General features: G+C 36.0%; 4 protein-coding genes across 7 annotated transcripts in view; all 4 read right to left on the reverse strand.

The window, feature by feature from the left end:
- LOC111448580 (ABC transporter B family member 25, mitochondrial) overlaps positions 1 to 6,518 on the reverse strand; it is a 12,753-nt gene extending 6,235 nt beyond the window's left edge. Inside the window, exons 1-12 of the mRNA XM_023088262.1 lie at positions 5,933 to 6,518; positions 5,598 to 5,822; positions 5,327 to 5,513; positions 5,118 to 5,179; positions 4,803 to 4,846; positions 2,291 to 2,393; positions 2,000 to 2,107; positions 1,686 to 1,769; positions 1,521 to 1,581; positions 812 to 957; positions 610 to 726; positions 406 to 491 (exon numbers count right to left, since the gene is read on the reverse strand). Of these exons, the coding sequence (XP_022944030.1) occupies positions 406 to 491; positions 610 to 726; positions 812 to 957; positions 1,521 to 1,581; positions 1,686 to 1,769; positions 2,000 to 2,107; positions 2,291 to 2,393; positions 4,803 to 4,846; positions 5,118 to 5,179; positions 5,327 to 5,513; positions 5,598 to 5,822; positions 5,933 to 6,262 (1,553 nt within the window). The 5' untranslated portion in view covers positions 6,263 to 6,518. The remainder of the gene's footprint in view (positions 1 to 405; positions 492 to 609; positions 727 to 811; positions 958 to 1,520; positions 1,582 to 1,685; positions 1,770 to 1,999; positions 2,108 to 2,290; positions 2,394 to 4,802; positions 4,847 to 5,117; positions 5,180 to 5,326; positions 5,514 to 5,597; positions 5,823 to 5,932) is intronic.
- Positions 6,519 to 7,017: 499 nt separating this feature from the next.
- On the reverse strand, positions 7,018 to 9,320 carry LOC111449035. The gene is made up of 3 exons (XM_023088864.1): positions 8,914 to 9,320; positions 8,371 to 8,603; positions 7,018 to 7,446 (listed from the first exon to the last, which is right to left on the reverse strand). The coding sequence occupies exons 1-3, from the start codon at positions 9,181 to 9,183 to the stop codon at positions 7,251 to 7,253; spliced, it is 699 nt and encodes a 232-aa protein (XP_022944632.1). The 5' UTR covers positions 9,184 to 9,320; the 3' UTR covers positions 7,018 to 7,250.
- Positions 9,321 to 10,664: 1,344 nt separating this feature from the next.
- LOC111448718 (calcium uniporter protein 5, mitochondrial-like) lies at positions 10,665 to 14,070 on the reverse strand. The gene is made up of 2 exons (XM_023088429.1): positions 13,464 to 14,070; positions 10,665 to 11,317 (listed from the first exon to the last, which is right to left on the reverse strand). The coding sequence occupies exons 1-2, from the start codon at positions 14,010 to 14,012 to the stop codon at positions 10,832 to 10,834; spliced, it is 1,035 nt and encodes a 344-aa protein (XP_022944197.1). The 5' UTR covers positions 14,013 to 14,070; the 3' UTR covers positions 10,665 to 10,831.
- LOC111448719 (transmembrane protein 56-B) overlaps positions 14,044 to 19,320 on the reverse strand; it is an 8,380-nt gene continuing 3,103 nt past the window's right edge. For 2 of the 4 annotated variants that reach the window (XM_023088430.1, XM_023088431.1), the window contains exons 5-9: positions 19,120 to 19,194; positions 18,611 to 18,732; positions 18,399 to 18,474; positions 17,925 to 17,984; positions 16,217 to 16,671 (exon numbers count right to left, since the gene is read on the reverse strand). In XM_023088430.1, the coding sequence (XP_022944198.1) occupies positions 16,534 to 16,671; positions 17,925 to 17,984; positions 18,399 to 18,474; positions 18,611 to 18,732; positions 19,120 to 19,194 (471 nt within the window). In that variant the 3' untranslated portion in view covers positions 16,217 to 16,533. Of the gene's footprint in view, positions 14,115 to 14,200; positions 14,354 to 16,216; positions 16,672 to 17,924; positions 17,985 to 18,398; positions 18,475 to 18,610; positions 18,733 to 19,119; positions 19,195 to 19,320 lie in introns of those variants that run through there. The other 2 variants (XR_002711473.1, XM_023088432.1) reach the window with 2 other exon arrangements.

Consider the following 19,320-nt stretch of genomic DNA (forward strand, 5'->3'; position numbering starts at 1 on the left):
AAAAAAAAAAAAAAAAAAAAAAATCTTCATCTACAAGAATAAAGTCAGAACTTGAATAGAAAACAGATTGACAACATCAAAATTACAATTTAGATGAGACAGAAATTATCAAAGTGCAAGAGTGTAAATCAAAAGAACTAGCATATGAATCTAATGTGCCACTCTATGGCATCGATCATTATATAAAGAAAAAGAAAAGATAAATCTTAATTAACATAAATGAATTCAAACGTAAAAAATTTGCATGTGTGAATTGCATAATTGAATCAAAAAAAAGAAAAGGAAAAAAAAATGCAAAATCAAGGTAATTCCAGTGAGGGTACTCTTCATAAAAAGACAGCGGAGTAAATGCAGAATTAATATTAGCTTAAATTAAACAATCTACAAACTTAATTGCTTCAACACCTGAAATGTACGTTATCAAACTCGATGCTACCCCCATCCAACTTTAAAGGCTTCACATTGTCCTTATCTCTCACATCAGCTCGTTCCTATAGTGAAAAATAAAACTAAAGGTGTTAATTCCAAACAAAATGCAGATAGACGACTTTAGACACCCAAGATGGTAATGCAGGACATCAAAAGTGATTGTTGTTTGATGTTTAGTACCTCCAGCAATTGAAACATCGATTTCATATCAACAAGGCTCTGAATGGTCTCCCGATAAACACTACCAAGGAAATTAAGAGGAAGAGATAACTGAAAAAGTAGACCATTCACCATAACCTGTTCAAAGAATATCATAATTACACGGTTAACTATATTGTTCAAAGTATATTAAATTAAAAGAGGATTAGATTTTAGATAATACCAGATCACCAACTGTCATATTGCCATTCAAAACTCCATGTGAACAGAGCACCATAGCAGTTGATAGCGCTGTGCTAAATATTACATTTTGACCAAAGTTTAAGAAGGCCAGACTGCGCTGTGTTGTCAGAGCAGCATCCTCATACTCTAAGAGTAAGAATCACAAACAGCATTAGCATTCAACGCCAGTTGGGAACCAAAAGAAATATCAAGCTCCATTGGCCTACATTAAAGTTGATATCTTATCTTTCCATCCCTTTTTGTGCTTAGGTTGTTTAAATTGGGTGATATTTTTTTCTTATTTACTAAAAAACAAAACGAGTATTTTGTTTGACAGAGGCATTTCATGTCACTTCCCTAATACATGCTCGAACTGTATTTTTGAGGTGTGCTTAGAATAAATCCTTCTGCTGTTACAAGTACACTGGTATCTTCACCTATTAACATTCTCGAACACAGAACTCAAGCAGGGGATTGAGGAGAACGAAAAGTAATACAAAGTACAAACAAAGTCTACATCTATGGTTGAGGCTACTTCATTTTTCATACTGTAATAAATATTGAGTAAACATGGTAATGTGCACATAAATATCACATGATGTAGTGATCTTTATAACCACATTTTTGGCAAGCGCTTTCTCATTTTTTCCCAAACCATTTTAGTAAAAAACCACTATAAGCTACTGTAGGAGTATTAGAGTAAGACTTACTCTTGAGATACTCATCATACTTATTGGCTTCAAAGGCTTCATTATTGAAGTATTTAACGGTCTGCAAAAGTACATTTAGTAAGGAAAAGGAGCAGCAGAAGAATGGAAACTGAGTTATTTATGAACAAGTAAAAAGCAACCATGTCAGGAACATCGTGGGCAGACCTCATAATTAATAAGTGAATCAATTGCCCTGGTGTTTGCATCATTATCAGCTTTATTCATGGCCTTCCTAAACTTAGTTCTCCACTGAAAATACATAAAAGAGACGAGAGAGAATAAGTGCATTCAAAAGACAATATATCCAAACGTCAAAAACCCATTAAACTATTTGGTGGTAGTGGCAAAAGAACATAAATTCAAATGGAAATGAAAACTAAAAATGTTATGATCAACAAACAGGAAAAGTAAACATAAACTCAAGATCATATCTCCAACAAATACAGCAAATAGGTATAGAATTGGCGGTAGTAAGGAACCTGAGTCACAGTCAATGTAAAAATGACATATGCTATCACTGATAGTGAAGTGATAAATGCGAATGGAGCTCCAAATTTATAGGCCAGAATACCCGACACCATGGATATCTGATAGAACAGAAGTTCAAGTTAAAACCGGATAACAATGATGAAACAAAATTCCCATCCCCATGAAACATTATGTGAATCAAGAAGAGAGATAAACAGACAGAAATCAAGACATCAACAAATGGATTCTCAAGTAGTTCCAAAATGCACGGATCCATGTAAGAGAAAGCTATAAAATCCTACCTCTAAGATGGTGGGTACAACATTGAAAACCATTGACGAAAGAATAAAATTTATTGCACGGCTACCGCGATCAATAGTTCTACTTAAGGCACCTGTTTCACGGCTACAAATAAAACAAAAAGGACAAAAGATTATCACGGAAGTTACACTCAAAAAGGAAAATAAATTAAAACCTGCTGACATCACAAATCATGATTCATGCATAATCATACGAGACAAGATGTCAACCCAGTATGAATGAAACAGAGATGAAAGAGTAACACTACTTCTTGCACTTTTCAGATTCACTGGAAGCAACACCATCCTGACAACTTCACTCCAATAACATTAAAGTTAATTCTGTACCATATTTGTAGTCAATTAAGAGGTATTACGACTGAAAATTGGGTAATTGACTTTTCTCTCCGTCATAGTCTTCAATAAATCAGACAAGTAACCTAGGGTCTATTTGGTATGAAATTTGAAATTCATTGCTTGTTTTCAGATAGATTCAATGAGTATCCATTTGGCATATTTGTTTCTAAAAACTATTTTTGGACTATGTGATCCAATAGTAAAATTTTGAAAACAACATTTTTATGATTTTTCTCCATCCCGATTTTTAAATTTGAAATTTTAAAATGCAGAATTACACTAAAAAAAAAAAAAGAGAGAGAGAACGCAATGTGTTTCTGCCAATCTTAACTAGGCCATTTTTCTAGAATGTATTGAGTCCTGCACAAATAATCAGTATCTCCAGCAACATATCTTCCCCAAATTTCTCCATCCTTGTAAACAGCTGTCCTAGAAGTAAAATCTTAGCTACGAGGGGTGTTCGACAAGGAGATCCATTATCTCCCTTTTTTATTCATCATGATTATGGACACCTTAGCCATACGCTAACTAAAGCAGAAGGTAACATCAAGCGCTTCCGGGTTGGTTAAGGCAATTTTAGTGTTAAACACATCCCTTGCTGACAACAAGATCCTTTTCTCCAAATTCGATGATGAGCTATCCCTCAAGCACCTTCTCAATGTGAATGAGGCATTCAAGAAGGTTTCTGGACACAACATCAACCTCTATAAGTCCAAGATCATCAGTATTAATGTCGATTCACACTTATTGAGAAATCGGCTGTTTAATACAATTGTAAATTGGGGAATTGGCCTAACACATATTTGGGACTCCATTTATGTGGTGCACCTAGAGCTCTCTTTTTGGTCCCTGCAATTGAGAAAATTGAAAAAAGACATAACATGGAGCTCCACATTCACGTCCAAAGGGGGAATAAGGCTCACACTTACCCCAGGCCACCTTAACAAACCTTCCAACCTACTATATTTGTATATTCAGCTTGTCAAACAGGGTGGCCCTAGAAGGAAATATTATTCAGAAATTTCCTTTGGAAAGGGGGCTTAAACACAAACGGCCAGCATCTTGTGAAATGGCCAAATGTACTATACCCGTTGGAACAAGGGGGTCTTGGTCTCCATTCATTAAGGACAAAAAAACAAAGCTATTCTTGCGAAGTGGGATGAGATGCTTTATGGAGGAAGCTTACAATAGCCAAATATGGTTCATCGACTTTTTCAAATTGGGCTTCCATGTCCATGGATGAAGGCCAAGGAAAAACATTATCAAGCATCAAGACTTCAGCACTAACGGAATCCGTCGTCAAGTTTGAGATAGAGTATCCACTTTATTTCGGATCGATCCTTGGATATCTAGGCCTCCTTTAGCCACTCGGTATCCCCTTCTTTACAGACTATCCCACTGTAATGAAGCATCAATCAAAGAAGTCTAGAATAATAATTGCAGTTTCTGTGATCTCAGGCTTCGAAGGAAATTGAAGGATGTTGAAGCCTCTGAATGGACGGATCTTAGCATGGACCTTGCCCCACTTTTCCCTTCATGGAGATGGCCATATTGTCCAAATGGACACTTTTCAACCAAATCACTATTAGCTGACATGGGTGACCCCACAAATCTTTTGAAGACATCTTTGGCTGAAGGTATTTGGAAAGATAAATACCCAAAAAAAAAAATCCTATGGGAATTGCACATAGAGCTATCAATACAAAAGAGTTTGTGCTGCTTTTGGGTGGTCTCTGGTTTTCACTGAAGATGTGAAGGATCTTCTTAACATTGTTTTGTTGGGCCATCCCTTCAAGAATACTAAGGCAATACTGTGGCTGCATGTTACTCGTGCTTTCTTTTGGATTCGTTGGAAGGAGAGAAACCAAAAAGTTTTTACATACAAAGAAAAGCCTTTCGATGTGTTCTTTGATCTTGTTATTTATTATGATATCTCTTGGTGTAAAAGTTAAACATACGCTTCCTTTATGACCAATTAGGAATGCTTTTTATAATCACCATGGATTTTATATCCTTTTTGTAATTTCATACCTCAATGAAATTGTTTCTTATCCAAAAAAATAATAATAATGAGAATGACTCGCCAATAACATAAGATTTAAAATTTTTTAAAAAGTATAAATGTACGAGAGTATGTATGCATACATAAAATGATTACCTAAGATGATACTGGAGGTCAAGGTCATGCAAGTGTGAAAAAACCTGCAAATTTTAAGAAGACAATCAAGCATAAGCATCATGGTAAATTAGAATTTAAGATCCCAAAAAAAGAATCCCCGTCTTTAAAAAAAATAGAAAGAAAAAAAAAGTTAGATATTGTCAAATTGAGAGTATGCTCATCGACTAGAGGTCAGAGGTTCAAATTCTCTGTCTTTACTAGTTGAACTAAAAAAAAAAAATAGAATTTCGAAAGTTCAGAAAACCATCTGTACAATTTGGCTTGCGGCAACAGAAAAGGCTTTTCCGGACATACCTTTCGGGATACAGATCGAATTGTCCTTAGTGCAACCTTAGAGAAAACAGCAGTCCGCAACTCTATAATAACATGAGAGGAATCTCATTACAACAGTAGAAACTAGTTGATAAATTGTAAATAAACAATAATATATTTTTAAGCTATGAGGTAGAAGAAGCATGCGGAAAACGTAGAACGAGTATAAGCAATTACATCATGTCTAGTACCGTTGAAAGCAGATGCCCCAGACCGGGCAATGCCATAACCAACTAAAACCGAAGCTGGTGTCGCAAAAAGAGTTAACATGGTGGAATTGGCGGCAGTAAAGGACGCAAGAGCAGCTGCATTCCCTGAAGCAGTGGTCAACCAGTCAACAGCTAGCTTGAAGAGAAACGGTACCTGAACGTTCAAAATCTACAAGGAAAAAAGAGCGAAAATGAAACACTGGAGAAGAGAAACATGGGTGCTATGCGTGATGATTGATTTAAATAATCAGACCTTAGCCCCGACCAAGAAACCCAAAGCCATTATGACCCTGAAACGGAACTCGGAGTTATCTTTCATCCACAAGTAACTAGCAAGAGTACGCAAAATCTTCGTATCAGCAACTTGGGACTCCGATCCTTTACCAACATGCTTAATACCTTGGCCTCCGGGAGATGTAGCATCACTGCCATTTGCAGAAGCGGTTGAGAACACTAGTCGCCCATTTAACATCGAACCCTGCGTTGAATTGTATAAAACCATGGAAATGGAGGAGAAATTAACACTCAACTTCAAGATACATTACAATTTAATAACAAAATACATAATCCACCAAAAAAAAAACTAACAGATTGAGATCCTCTCGTCGAGGAGGAAGAAGAAGGATCAGGCAAGAATGCATGGACACGACTCGGCGGTTTGGAATTCGGTCTGAATGTACTAAAACTACGAGAATTGCGGCCTTGAATGTACAGAATACGATCGTCATGTGTTCTGATGAAGTTGCCGCCAAAGCTCGGATGTCGATCGGAGATGCTTCCAAGTATACCAGTTGAAAGACGACTGTAATTACGATTGCAATAGATTAAGAACGAAGCTCCACCTTTAGGAGACATAAAATGTCGGCGATTAGATTGAATCAGCTCGGTCGCTCCGAGACACCGACACGCAGCCAACATTCTTCTTCTTGTTCTTCAATTCCTCAATTCCTCAGTATTCCGATTACCAGAACAGAAGTGTAGTTCCCTAATCCAAAGCTCAGGGCCCAGTAATCTTGAATGGATGATTCAGTCAACCCAACGGAAATTACTCAAGCATGTTCCATAAATTAACAGGATATCCGAAACCCTAAATCGTGCGCGCAATTTATAACAAGTAGACGGAGAAGAGTAAACTTTGCCGCGCCATCTAACCTCCTGTTCCCGGTCTGGGAAATTGTCTCTCTTTTTTTTTCTTTTTTTTTTCTTTTATATATATATAATATAATTAAATCGAAAACCCGATTAAACTATTTAAATTTGTATTTAATTCTCTTAATTTATATAAACATTAGAACAATCTAAGCTTTGAAATATTATATCACAGTTCTTAATTTTTGCATCAAAATATATATATTTTTTAATTTTTCGCATTAATTCATACCTTGTTATTTCATAAAAATTAACAATATAAATTAACAACACTTAAATAAGTGAGCTTGCGATTACTATTGCTCGTAATTAATTAAATTATGCTTGGATAGAATACTTCAATTATGCATTAGAGTATTAGTTTAGACGATTAGCAGGTAAGCTGTAATGAAAAAACAGACCGATGAAATCTTTTTAAACCTTTCGTTCATGATAGAATAAGTTAGCGGTCGTCCTTAAGAAAACATATCATTTTTTTCGTGAGCAGATTTCAACGCACAAACTTGCTAAACCATTAAAGAAAATAGACATAAAAAGACATTCGAACTACGTTCATCGTTCGACGAACTACATTGCAGATATTGACCCACACGGAAGATATCGAGCCTCTCAAATACAATTAGATTACCAAAAAAAAAAAAAAACTACCTTCAACTCCAAATGTTCTGTGAAATCCTCACACAATCAAAATTCATACTTGATTAGAAGGGGTAAACAAAAAAAGGGCGTACTAAAGAAACGAAGCTACATACACAGCTTATACTTTTGCTTCTGCTTTTGCCACCGGCGGCAAGAAAGCCTCCCACCATCCGTATTCATACTTGGAATAGGGAGCCACCCATTTTTCAGGCTTCTCAAACTCGAGGTTGGTGGGCGTAGAAGCCAATGCTTCTTCTAAGCTATTGGCTTCGTAACTTTCGGCCAAAACTCGGTCCAGTCTCAGCTTCATGAACCTGCCCATATCAACAAGAAAAGGGGACCAAAATGGCGCAGTCAACCAAACACATTGTTGGCATACATGACAGAATGTTCGAGTTTTGAGGTCCTTTTACAATGGCTGCAACCATTTCCATATCCCTTTTCCTATTGTAACTCTAAGCACACCATTAAATAAAAGCTACGAGAATATGAAGAATCTGTTCTGCCTCAGATGATCAATTTTTCTATGGTATGATATCCTATTATCAATGAGCTGCAAGAACTAAATATACCAATGCAAATTATGTAAACGGGACTTGTTTGTTATGCCCGCATTCGTGAGGTTGTAAGAGTTGGGTCCTCACCCTTTATTTAATAGCCATTTATTTGAAAAGTACATCTAAGTCACCTTGTAACGGCTCAAGCCCACTGCAAGCAGATATTGTCCATTTTTGGCTTTTCCCTTTCGGCTTCCCTTCAAGGTTTTTAAAACGTGTTGGTATGGAGAGATTTCAACACCCTTAAAGAATGTTTTGTTCTCCTCTCCAACCGGTTTGGGATCTCACACACCCCCACACATTCGTAAGGTTGTAAGTGTCGAGTCCTCACCCTTTATTTAATAGGCTAAGTTATATAAAAAGGATACTATTGAAGTTTACCTTGGTTCGGAAAGTACCCTAGGTCACCGTCACACTATTCTAGATCTCAGCCTTATTCGAAATTCAAGCGATTTCTACTCCAAAGATAGTTTCAAAACACTTGTAAAAGATTAAGGGTAATGTTGCATCTTTTGAAAGTTCTAAAGAATTTCTACTATAGTTTTGAAAGTGTATGAAAAAGTAAGAGCAATATTCCAAGTATTTTGAAACAAATGACACTGTGAGGGGATTTTTTTATGATTCAACCTATGTAATGTCATAAAGAAAAACCAAGAATGCAAATAAGAACAGGTAGCTTACGTAATCCAGGTACTGTTGGTTGAAACAAGAGCAACGGCAGGTCTCTGCAATCTCTTTGTGATATTAGGAAACTTGTCCAAGAACTTAGGCTCAATGACCAGCCAAAAATCCTGCTCCTTGTTACGCTCGCCATAGTTCCGAAGCCGCTCGAACAGAAGTTCTTTGAAATGCTCCTCCTCATCAAGCATGAACTTCGCATTTGCAACTAGAAAATAATACTTGTTCGATTCTTCCTGCATTGGAAAGATCATAGAACCAGTGAATTTGGCTACTACAATCCCCAATTTCCAGAACGATCTAGGGCAAACACACGGCGGACATAAAGCAAGACGAATTCGGATCAAATCCGCGGTTTAATGTAAACGTCTCGACATCGACAATACATACAATTTCCCTAGATTTCCATGGATATCAACAATTTTAAAAATCTAACCCGTGATAATCGATTAATTTATACCTAGATATGAACAATAACGCGCATCGTCGGAGTTTAGAAATTAAAGGCAAGAGAAATGCGGAAAAATCTCAGAAGCTAACGATTACCTTGTCCGCCGAATCGGAGGACACAATTTGATCGGAGTTAACGGCGGCGATTGCTGTGTTGAACCGCAAAGAAAGAGAGGAACCTCGATGAGACGAGAAGAAAGCGCTGGAACCAGAAGCAGAAGCCAATCCCAAAGGCAATGAAAACGTTCGGCAGTGGTTGTGGAGACCAATTTTGGAGCTCGCAAGAGATTTCACGGCAGCACACTGCGTTGGAGTAGCCATGGCGGCTGAAGATGAGCCCATTACTAGATTCACCGTGCCTAACATTTGGCCTTCTTCTTCTTCTTCTTCTTCTTCTTCTTCTTCTTCCTCTTGTGATTGTGAAGGTAAGTGCAGAAATTGAGCAGAGCAAAAAATGGAAGTAGTGGCCAACTAAATGAATCAGCAAAATCTACAAACACAGGACGGAACCTTATCTAGTTATCTATTACAATGTCAAGTTACCATCTTGCCCACTCTACTCCACCCGAGTTACACGCAAATTTGTTTTATTCATTTTTTATTAAAGATAAAATTGTAATTTTCACAAGTGGAAAGCTCTCCGTATATTTTCAAATTTTATTAAGCTTTTTTATTTTTTTTTTTGGAAAAAGAAAATCAACAACAATCCAATTATATTAACTCATTTTTAAATTAATTAATTATTACTCCGCTAAAAATATATATTTGAAAGTATGGACAAATTATAAGAACCAAAATAATAGTTTTATTTTATTTTTAAATTTAGCCTGTAATGCTCAAATTTATTCATTCGTCCATGGCCATGGCAGCCACACAAGCAGGATTCTTAGCCGCAGATTTGAATCCTTTTGGCTCAGTGATGCAAGAAGAGTAAAAAGAAGTCCAGATGAGCCTAAAATACCAAGATTTGCTGGATGACGAGTCTTGAATATACCAGCTTTGGCTCGTGTGATCATAGGATGAGTGCCCAAAGAAGAGAAATCAACATCATAGGATGAGTGCCCAAAGAAGAGAAATCAACAGGAGGTTCAATAGAGGTCGAATTAGAAGTCGAGGGTGGCAAAGTGGAACCTGCAAGAGAAGTATCAATCTGCACAGACTCATCTACAAGGGTGGCAAAGTGGAACCTGCAAGAGAATATCAATCTGCACAGACTCATCTACAAGGTCAACCTGCACAGACTCATCTACAAGGTCAGAACAAATATCACACGGGAATGAACTGGATCGAAGAGTGTGCGGTGATGAAGTGGTAGGGGATGAATCAATCTGATGAAGATATGGTTCCAAGAAATTTGAAATAGAGATAGCAGGAAAGTGAGTTTCATTCAATTAAATTGAGCATATGAGACACAACTTAAACTAAAATTTAACTAGAAAAGACAAATGGTTCAATTTTTCATTTTATCCATAATGTAATCAATAGTGTTTCCGTAACAACCCAAGACTACTACTAGTTGATATTATCTGCTTTGGCCCGTTACGTTGAAGTCTGTCATAATGTAATCAATAGTGTACGTTTCTATAACAACGCCACCACTGGTTGATATTGTCCGTTTTGACTCGTTACATATTGCCGTTAACCTCACAGTTTTAGAACGTGCACCACTGGTTGATATTGTCCATTTTGACTCGTTACATATTGCCGTTAACCTCATAGTTTTAGAACGTGCCTACTACTGGAGAGGTTTTCACACCTTTATAAAGAAGGTATGAGATAGAAGTATCTCGAAATATTGGATGCAAATATTACAAAACTAGCCCATTATTAAAGAGTAGCCACATTCAAGATTTGAAAACGCCATGATTATTTCAGAGCATTCCATTCCATATTTGACTGAACAAGGCAAGAACAAAGAAGTATTCTTTACTACTTTATAACTCTAAACTTCAAAAATTGAATGAAAGCAAGTTAACCCCCTTACCTGTCTAATAAAGGAAGGGTTACAATAGTGTTAATCTCTACTCAAACAATCCTCAAGGTCCAGATCTACGCCCACCCGGTTCTTAATATTCGCGGTGGCGTCGAGAGGCGTCTTACATTTTTTCTGCAACTCCTTGAATCTGCAAACATCAAAAGAATGCTTCTTGAACAGCTTCCTTTGCCTTGAGAGGAAAAGCCTCTTCAACAGGTCTTGGTAAGTGGGATCTCTTGAAGTGATCAGGAAATAAGCATAGCCTATGACTAATCCAGTTGTTGTGGTGAAAAATGCTATTGGTTCCATTACATCCCATGAAAATTCCCAGAATGTCAGCCTGAAGAACAGCCCAACTTGCAGGATGGCTAAGCCTAGACCAGTCCACAGTATTCGTCGTACCTGCTTATGTGCCAATATGTCAATTTCTTCCTTCTTTTCTTGTAGCTGCTTTAGCTCGCTCCTTGTCGGGTCGTCTTCGGGCATCAAAGCAATGGGAATTGCTCGTCTCACGAGATCCACCACCTACAACATCGAGATTAAGTTTATATGTGATGAAAATTAAAAGAACCAGGGACCTTCCCTCCCTCCCTTCCAGGCTTCCCCTTAAGGGTTTAAAACACGTCTGCTAGAGAGAGGTTATCACACCCTACTATGCAATGCTTCGTTTTCCTCTCTCCAATTAACGTGGGATCTCATGAAAAGAAGATGTGACAACAAAATGCTAAACAAGCATCCAGGATATGACCTACTGAGCAACAAGATTGAAGCTTCCAGCATGCACTAATAAGAATGTGAATATAATGACTACTCAGATAAAATGATTGATGCTCACTCAAATCCACAGTATTTCTTCATCAAAAGAGATACCGGTTTCGAGAACTAACAGATCGTTTAACCCGAATCAGATAGATATGGTTTGGTAAAGCTAGGTTCTTACAGGAAGAACACTTCTGAGAAAACTCAAAATCCCAGAAAAAGGCTGAGGATTAGGCACACTTGCAGTTTTGACATCGGAATCAGATCCTCAGAACAAAGAAATACAACACTTAAAATCTGCTAATCAAGTTTCTAAGAATTCAAAACCCAGAAAACTGGAAGGCAAGACTGGAACGCTCACGTTATAGATTAAAAACAAGTAAAACAAGAGAGGCAGCTCTGATCAATTCTAGTTCAACTAAATATGTTATACTGAGTACAGAAGCAATGAAAGATGTTTGTCATGTACATTTTCACCGACCATTTGCAAGGAATTTTAGACGTCCTTGATGTTACAGACAGTGTCATATATCCCAAGTTCATGACAGGGAAGCAAAAGACAACATTTCTAAAGTTTTGTGTGGACATAGATTCAAAGGGAGAGCATAAAAGTAATGGGTTAAATGAGGTGAACCGCTCCCGTCTTGGAAAATATGGGACGAAACTTTTGACTTTCCTAGATTGCTATGTTCCACTTGGTGTTCTTTCCTTTTACTTGTAAACTTAAACACCAATTTAGGAGCCTTTTTGTAGGTATTCTTCTAAAGTATATGAAACTTTCAAGTAATCAAATGGGAAGTTTGGCTCGTTCTCCAAAACTAAATAAAGAAACAAATAAAATCCTGGCCCAAACTATTGGCTCTTGGCAGTTTAAGGGGACGTAGTTGAGAATCGCAAGTCCTCAAAAACTTCCCTTCCCACTACGGTAATCTCTTAATCAGCATTGCTTTTCTTCTCTACCTTTTCAATGTTTACGTGCAAATTCTGAAAACTGCCCATTTTGGTAACCAACAACTGGTTACCTTCCCGGAGCCGTGTTTTCTGCGCGTTTCACCTTTTGGTCGACCTTGCCTTTTGATTTGACCTTCCTTCATCTTAATGAAAAGCTAGGTTTTTTCTCCATAAAGGGAGGAAAATCCGTTCAAAGACTTCTAAACGCCAGCTCCTACCGACCTAGCTGGACCCCCAAACCTTATTGGCCGAATGACATGTTCTTTTTCAGCGAAAAAAACAAACGCAAAAGCCAAAAACCATACAGACAAATCAGAACTTCCAAGCATGTCCCTTTTGATTTATCTTTCATCTTTCAATATCTATCCATGAATGTGTTAAAGGATTGTTGAAAAACAAGTCCGGGGTCCGCTAATTAAAGGATTGTTCATGGGTTTATAAGTACAGAAATAAATCTATGAGATATCTTATGTAAACGGAGAAATATGAGAGCTTATTCTCAAAGTAGACAATGATTATCATTGTGAGAGTCGTAGTTCCTAGCGGACCCAACTTGCACTCAACAGTTGATCTCATGAGGGAACCCACATGACCCTACAATATTTGGGCGACAAGAAAATTCTTAGACCCACCAGTGATCTAACTTATTATCTCTAAGCTCTTTGTTAGAGCTCACCCACCCTTGATTCGTCTTAGATTCAAAAGAAGAAATATATTCAAACTTCAAAATTTTCCCTACTCTGTTCCTTAACTGTTTAGAAAATTGAAAAACCTATACATCTAAATCAAACCATTATATAAAAGTCTTGACCCTTTTAGGAAAATTTCTACCAACCACCCGTATTTCTGACTCTAAATTAACCAAAAATTGAATGAGATGATTTATGAATAGATAAAACAGCCACGCCACATGATGCAATGCAGTGCATTAATTGAATAAGGTCCCACCGATTTGACGAACCTTGTCAGGATGAAGATAGACCTTATCGCGAAACAGAAGAACCACACCAGCCTCATCGAGGACTCGAGCAAACGCAGCAGCTTCGTCCTGAGACCTAGCGATGCCCATGCTTTTGCAAGCTTCGATAAGCTCCGAGTATCCAATGGCCTCCTTCCCATCAGTCCCCAATTTCATCTTCAGCGCCTCAACATTTACCAATCTCATCAGCCTTTTGGCTTCCGCAAACGATATCGTCTCTCCACTAATTTCATTACCAGATTCTTCATTCACAGAGCCAAGCCCAAGCCCAAGCCCAGGACCACCGCTCGCACGTTTTCCCCCATCGCTACCAACTCCTGCAGATTTTTCCGAATCCACAGATGACGAAAACGAAACCACTCCGTTACAAAACCAGGCCGACGACCGTACCGCCGTCGATGGAATCAAAGAAACTCCTCCAAGTCCGAAATCTCCATAAGAAGATACCGGAGAAGAAGGCCTGCGAACTCCATTCACCAGCAATCTCCGACTCAATAAACAAGCACTAGAACACCATCTCCTCCACATCATCCCGTCTTACAGAGCTGAAGATAACAATCTCCCGCAACAATCCTCAATCGTCGGATCCAAAGATTCTTCCATCCATCATTTCGCAATCTTCCATAACGTCCACTGGGAGAGAGAGCAATAGAAAAATGATTCCAAAGGCTGAATGTAAAAAAACAAAGAAATGTGAAAGAGTGGGCAAATGTTCATACTGGTCCGTTTGGCGCTTTATAGCATGGATTTGAAGGTCCCGAGGGAAACGCCATGGACAAGGCAATGGCGTGGATGGGCTTAGTCGAGAACCCTACGCGCTTCGTGCGTGCTGTTCGATTCGTTTCGTTCTAGGACCGCGTTCAACGCACTCGCTGCTTCCAAAAATGGAGAACATATTTTATTTCGCACAATATATTTTTTTTGTTAAATAATTATATGTATATTTTTCTTTTTCACACTTCACGATTTTATTAATACATTAAAATATATAATAAATATGTGATATTAATATTTTAACTTAAATAAGCTCGGCTCCCGTGTCTAATCTATTTACTTAATAAATTTAGGTTATCGAGATTAAATAAGATGTACACGTTCGATTATGAGATTAGATATTTGAATATCTATTTTATTAATGAAAATAAAATCTATTTTAAAAATAAATATTCTTTTAAATTTAGGTTTTAATATTAGTTTATGTCTCAATTTTTTTTTTAAATATTTAGTTAATGATATATGTATGAATCGTAGACTGAATAAGGTATAAGTATAAAATATACAATTTGAATGCATTTATGCGAACGTGCATTTTAAAGTATAAAAGAATATTTAAATTTGTAATAAATATTTAAAAGTACAAAAATCACAAATGATGAAACGTGTCCTCTATACAGTATTGCTTTTTATAAAGTAGATATTTTCTCTTTTTATTAAATGTAATTAATCTTTTCGGGGACGACAATTATATGTAAATAAATATATTATTTAGAAGGAAAAAAATATTTAAATCTAATTATATATTTTAAAAAATTACATTTTTTAATTCAACGGGAGAAATTTAACTTCTGTCCGGTTCGGTTTTTTTTATTTTATTTACCGTAACTAATAGGAAATTTAAAACTCACTTCTAAATTTTATTCATCTCTCAAATTTAAAAATATAAAAATAATAATAATATTAAATTGGCTTTATTTGTTACTGTCTCAGCGACGAACCCAAGAGCCACTTGTCCACGGACCAGAAATAGACAAACGTGGCAAGCTTTCGCAAGGCAAGAACCAATAAATTGCCGCCACGTGGTGGTCGGCTCATTAAAGTCAAAATCAAATCCCTTTTGGATTAGAAGGCACTTTTGGGATTGGATGGACCTCACGTTTTCTATTCTCTTCTTTTCCGTCCTTTTATCTTTTTAATTTAATAACTAACTTTTACTTTTAATGTAATAATTGGATAAATAAATATTGAATCTAAATTTTCCTTTAAACCGACTCATCATATTACATAATTGACATATTTTTCTTAAAGAAAATGATATATGAAAAGAATCACTCATATTTTTCTTAAAAAAAACGATATTTGAAAAGAATCACTATGTCCTTTCATTGATAAATTTTTCATAAATAATTTTTTTTTTTTTTAAGTAAAATCACAATGAATCACATTTCATTATTATTTGAAACAATACAATTTTTTATATAAGAAATAGAAAAAAAAATTTAAAAAATCGATTAAAAAAGAAACCAAATATTGAAATATTTTAATTTTAAAAGACATAAAATCAGCCAGATTTTTCGGTTTTAAATTACCCCTAAAGTGTTTTAGAAGTCGTTGTAAAGGAGAAAAAGGAAGAGTCGTCGTTGGAATGAGAAAAGGGTAATTTTAGCAAGTGGCGAAATAATGGGGTAGGTGCACACTAAAGTCATCAAAAATAAGTTTGGAAATTGATGTGCAATAAATTATTCTTTTTGTTATGATTATTATTTAAAATAAAATGAATTGAATGAAAATTGAAATTATTATCTAAAATAAAATAAATATTTAAAATTGTAAATAAAAATTGACTCTCAATTCTAAAACAAAAATTTAGTTAGTCAGTTGTCACACTGTTGTAAGTCCTAATTTTTGTTCGAATTTAAGTACTTTAGCCATCTAATTATAATCCACAAAATTAACTTCCAACCCTACTTTAAAAAAACTATACATTATGAACGATAATCTTCGGAATGCATTTAACAAAATCCTAAGCTCGTTATATTTCTATAACGAATTACCCACTAGAGAATACCTCTAATTACTTAAGACATATTTTCGACTAAAATGTTAGATGTTCAAATCTAACACACTTGTTGTCTTCGTATTCAAAGTATAAATTAGGATCTTTCGAAGTTCTATGATGTTCGTGTAGTAACAAACGATTTACGATTTGAGGTTTTCTATAGTGGTGGCTTTTAAGTTTAACAGAGCAGAAGCATACTTGTAGCTCCAAATTAGCTACATTTTTTTTTTACATTTTTCATGTAGGCAAAGAAAGGAAGAAGGTAAAACGGACCTTTCATTTGTTGTGCCTTGCCTTTCTGAGAGTTTTAATCATTCCTCTAGCGATCTTCCAAAACCAGAACACGTTCATCATAGCCAGCATAGGAGGCACCGTCAGCAAGCTATAGAACCCCAAAGGGTACACAGTCTTCACCTGAAACACATGAAGGAGAAAAATTCAGCAACTGAACTGTATGGAAAGGAGCTTAGCAACCACTGTACCAGTATTCTATATGACAGGCTTCTCGGCAACGGTTGCTTAGGGTTAAGTATGGGGAACAAAAGGTTTTCCTTTTTCAAGGCATTTCTATGACTTTTGGAGGAAGCATTAGTTAAGTTACAGGAAGGATTCGTAATGAAGTTTGAAAAAAGTGCTTTCAAATAAAAAGAATAATTCTTTCACAAAGTTACTTTGGATGGAACCACTCATTCAGTGCTCCACTAAAGCACTTCAGAGTGTTTATTACTTTTAAAAATTTTAAGATCGCTCTTCACTGACATCAAAGATTAAACATGTTAGAGAGATCTCATATCGGTTGGAGAGAAAAACGAAGTATTTTTTATAAGGGTGTAGAAATCTCTCCCTAACAGACGCGTTTTAAGACTATGAGGTTGACGGTAATACTTAACGAGCCGAAGCAGATAATATCTGCTAGTGGATTTGGGCTGTTACACAAGCCTTAATGAACTAAAAACACTTTTTAACATTCCACAAGACATCTCAAATTCACCATCCAAGCTAGCCAACTCCAAAAATATATAATTTTTTATGATTATGGATCCCACTCGAACCATATATTTCATACCTACCCACTTCAAAACAACAAATTATCTGACACACAAGTGTTTAACCAAAGCTACGAAAGATAATCTTTGGGGGAAATTCATTCACCGTGATTAAAAGCAACCATTTGAAAATGGTTTCAAGGTTATTGGTCTTAAAAGTTTTCAAACTAGGAGGTTCTAGCAGAAGGGTTGGTGGGGTAGCGTTGTATTTCAGCTATAGATCTTTTGATTTCCTTTTTGCCATGTCTCTCTCGATAACATGCTTTTAGTTTATCTCACACGGACCCGTCCAAATGGTCAGCATCAGCTTGCAACTGATTTTTCCTTTTTATTTTCAGTAACTAACAGCTAACAAAAACTTCATCCTAAGAATTTAGTGCCTTGGCGTCGGGTTATACATACATCTCGATCGTGGATTGAATAATTCAAGCATGGAACTAGGCTTGTAGATCCATCATTTCTAGCACCATACTTCAAGAAAACTGTACTTGGATCATCCCTAGCACCTTCTTTCTTCATTCTTTAATTATCATGTTTGATTCCTTCATACTTAAAATTATTATCTTTCTCAACAAGCAAATTATTGAAGACAGTTCCCAACAAGAGATGTTAATTACTCACCTGATCGAAGTGTTTAAACATGTGACCAAAAAAATATATAAATAAGAGAATCCTGGCAACCTGAAGAAACAAAATTCGTGTCAGTTCTGCATGAGAAAATAGAACCAGAATAGACAAAGCTTGTATTGATTATGTCAAATGTACTTCGTACATGAGTGAAGTATTTTCTTATCATAGCTATGTAGGGAAAAAAATCAATTAAGTAATTTTTTTAATAAAAAATACATATTTGTATAGTGATGTATCTTCTTATCATAGCTATGGAGAGAATAACCAATTTCTTTTTGCTTGTTTTTTTTATCAAAAGTACTCAAATTTATGTGTAGATAATAGTCAACTAAATACAACTTTTAAGATGCCATTGAACACTTTAGACCAAGCTCAATGCCTGAATGCAGATATACATAATTTTCTATTGATTAAGGAATGTCGTTAAACAATAAAAAGAAACAAGATTTCAAATTATAAACATACCAACCACCCAAGAAACAATGCAATGCCATTAATGACGTAGCTGTTTGAGTTCTTCTGGCCAGCATTGTCCAAGTACCTGATGAAGTAAAGAAAAACAACGAAACTAAATACGTTATGTTTCTGACCAGAAAAACAGAGTACCGCAGTCTATATTTTCTCATTAGTAAGAGAGTATAACTCGTGAAAGAACCATTAGAAACTGATAGCTTTACCATCTAAGATTTACAAATGGAGTTGTGCACTCTGTGAAAAGAACCATTAGTATGTAAACCTGTCCTTGACCACTTAAGAGGGATTGAATGATTGAGAACAGTGATAACCCATGATGCAGCACCTAATTGAACACAGGAAAGCCAGTAAACAGTTGTCACTCGGTAATGAAGCAAGTATTGGAATACTTTCTTTACTGGTAGTAAGTATATAATCCATAATTTATCACATTCCCTTTCATAATAATTTTTCACAGTCCATGAATAAGCTCTCGTGCTCCCCTCTCATTTCAACATATTATTATAATCCTATTCTAGGGAGATAGAATCAGTGTCGGATCAGTCTCTAATATATAAGAAGAATAAAACAAGCAGTTGTTCGTACTGTTTGTTTTTCCATTATAAAAAAGATATATTAAAAAGTGAAACTTAAACCACAACGACATACAATATCAAATGAATCTAATATATTGCAATTATGGGTAAAAAAATGAACCTTTCTCCATACTTACATACTCTAAACCACCTAAAGCCGGGAAATACCAAAGAACCATTGCCAAATCTGATAGAAAGTAGCCAACAGAGAACTGCAAAAAGCACCGACAGGAAAAGAGAGAAATTAATAACGAAAAACAGTCAAAATCACTGGCAACAAGATATCTAACTGCTCGAATAGATTAACAAGTAAAAAAAAAAAAAAAAAAAAAAAAAAT

The sequence above is a fragment of the Cucurbita moschata genome, unplaced genomic scaffold (genome assembly GCF_002738365.1).
Source record: "Cucurbita moschata cultivar Rifu unplaced genomic scaffold, Cmos_1.0 Cmo_Scf00010, whole genome shotgun sequence".
NCBI lineage: Eukaryota > Viridiplantae > Streptophyta > Magnoliopsida > Cucurbitales > Cucurbitaceae > Cucurbita > Cucurbita moschata.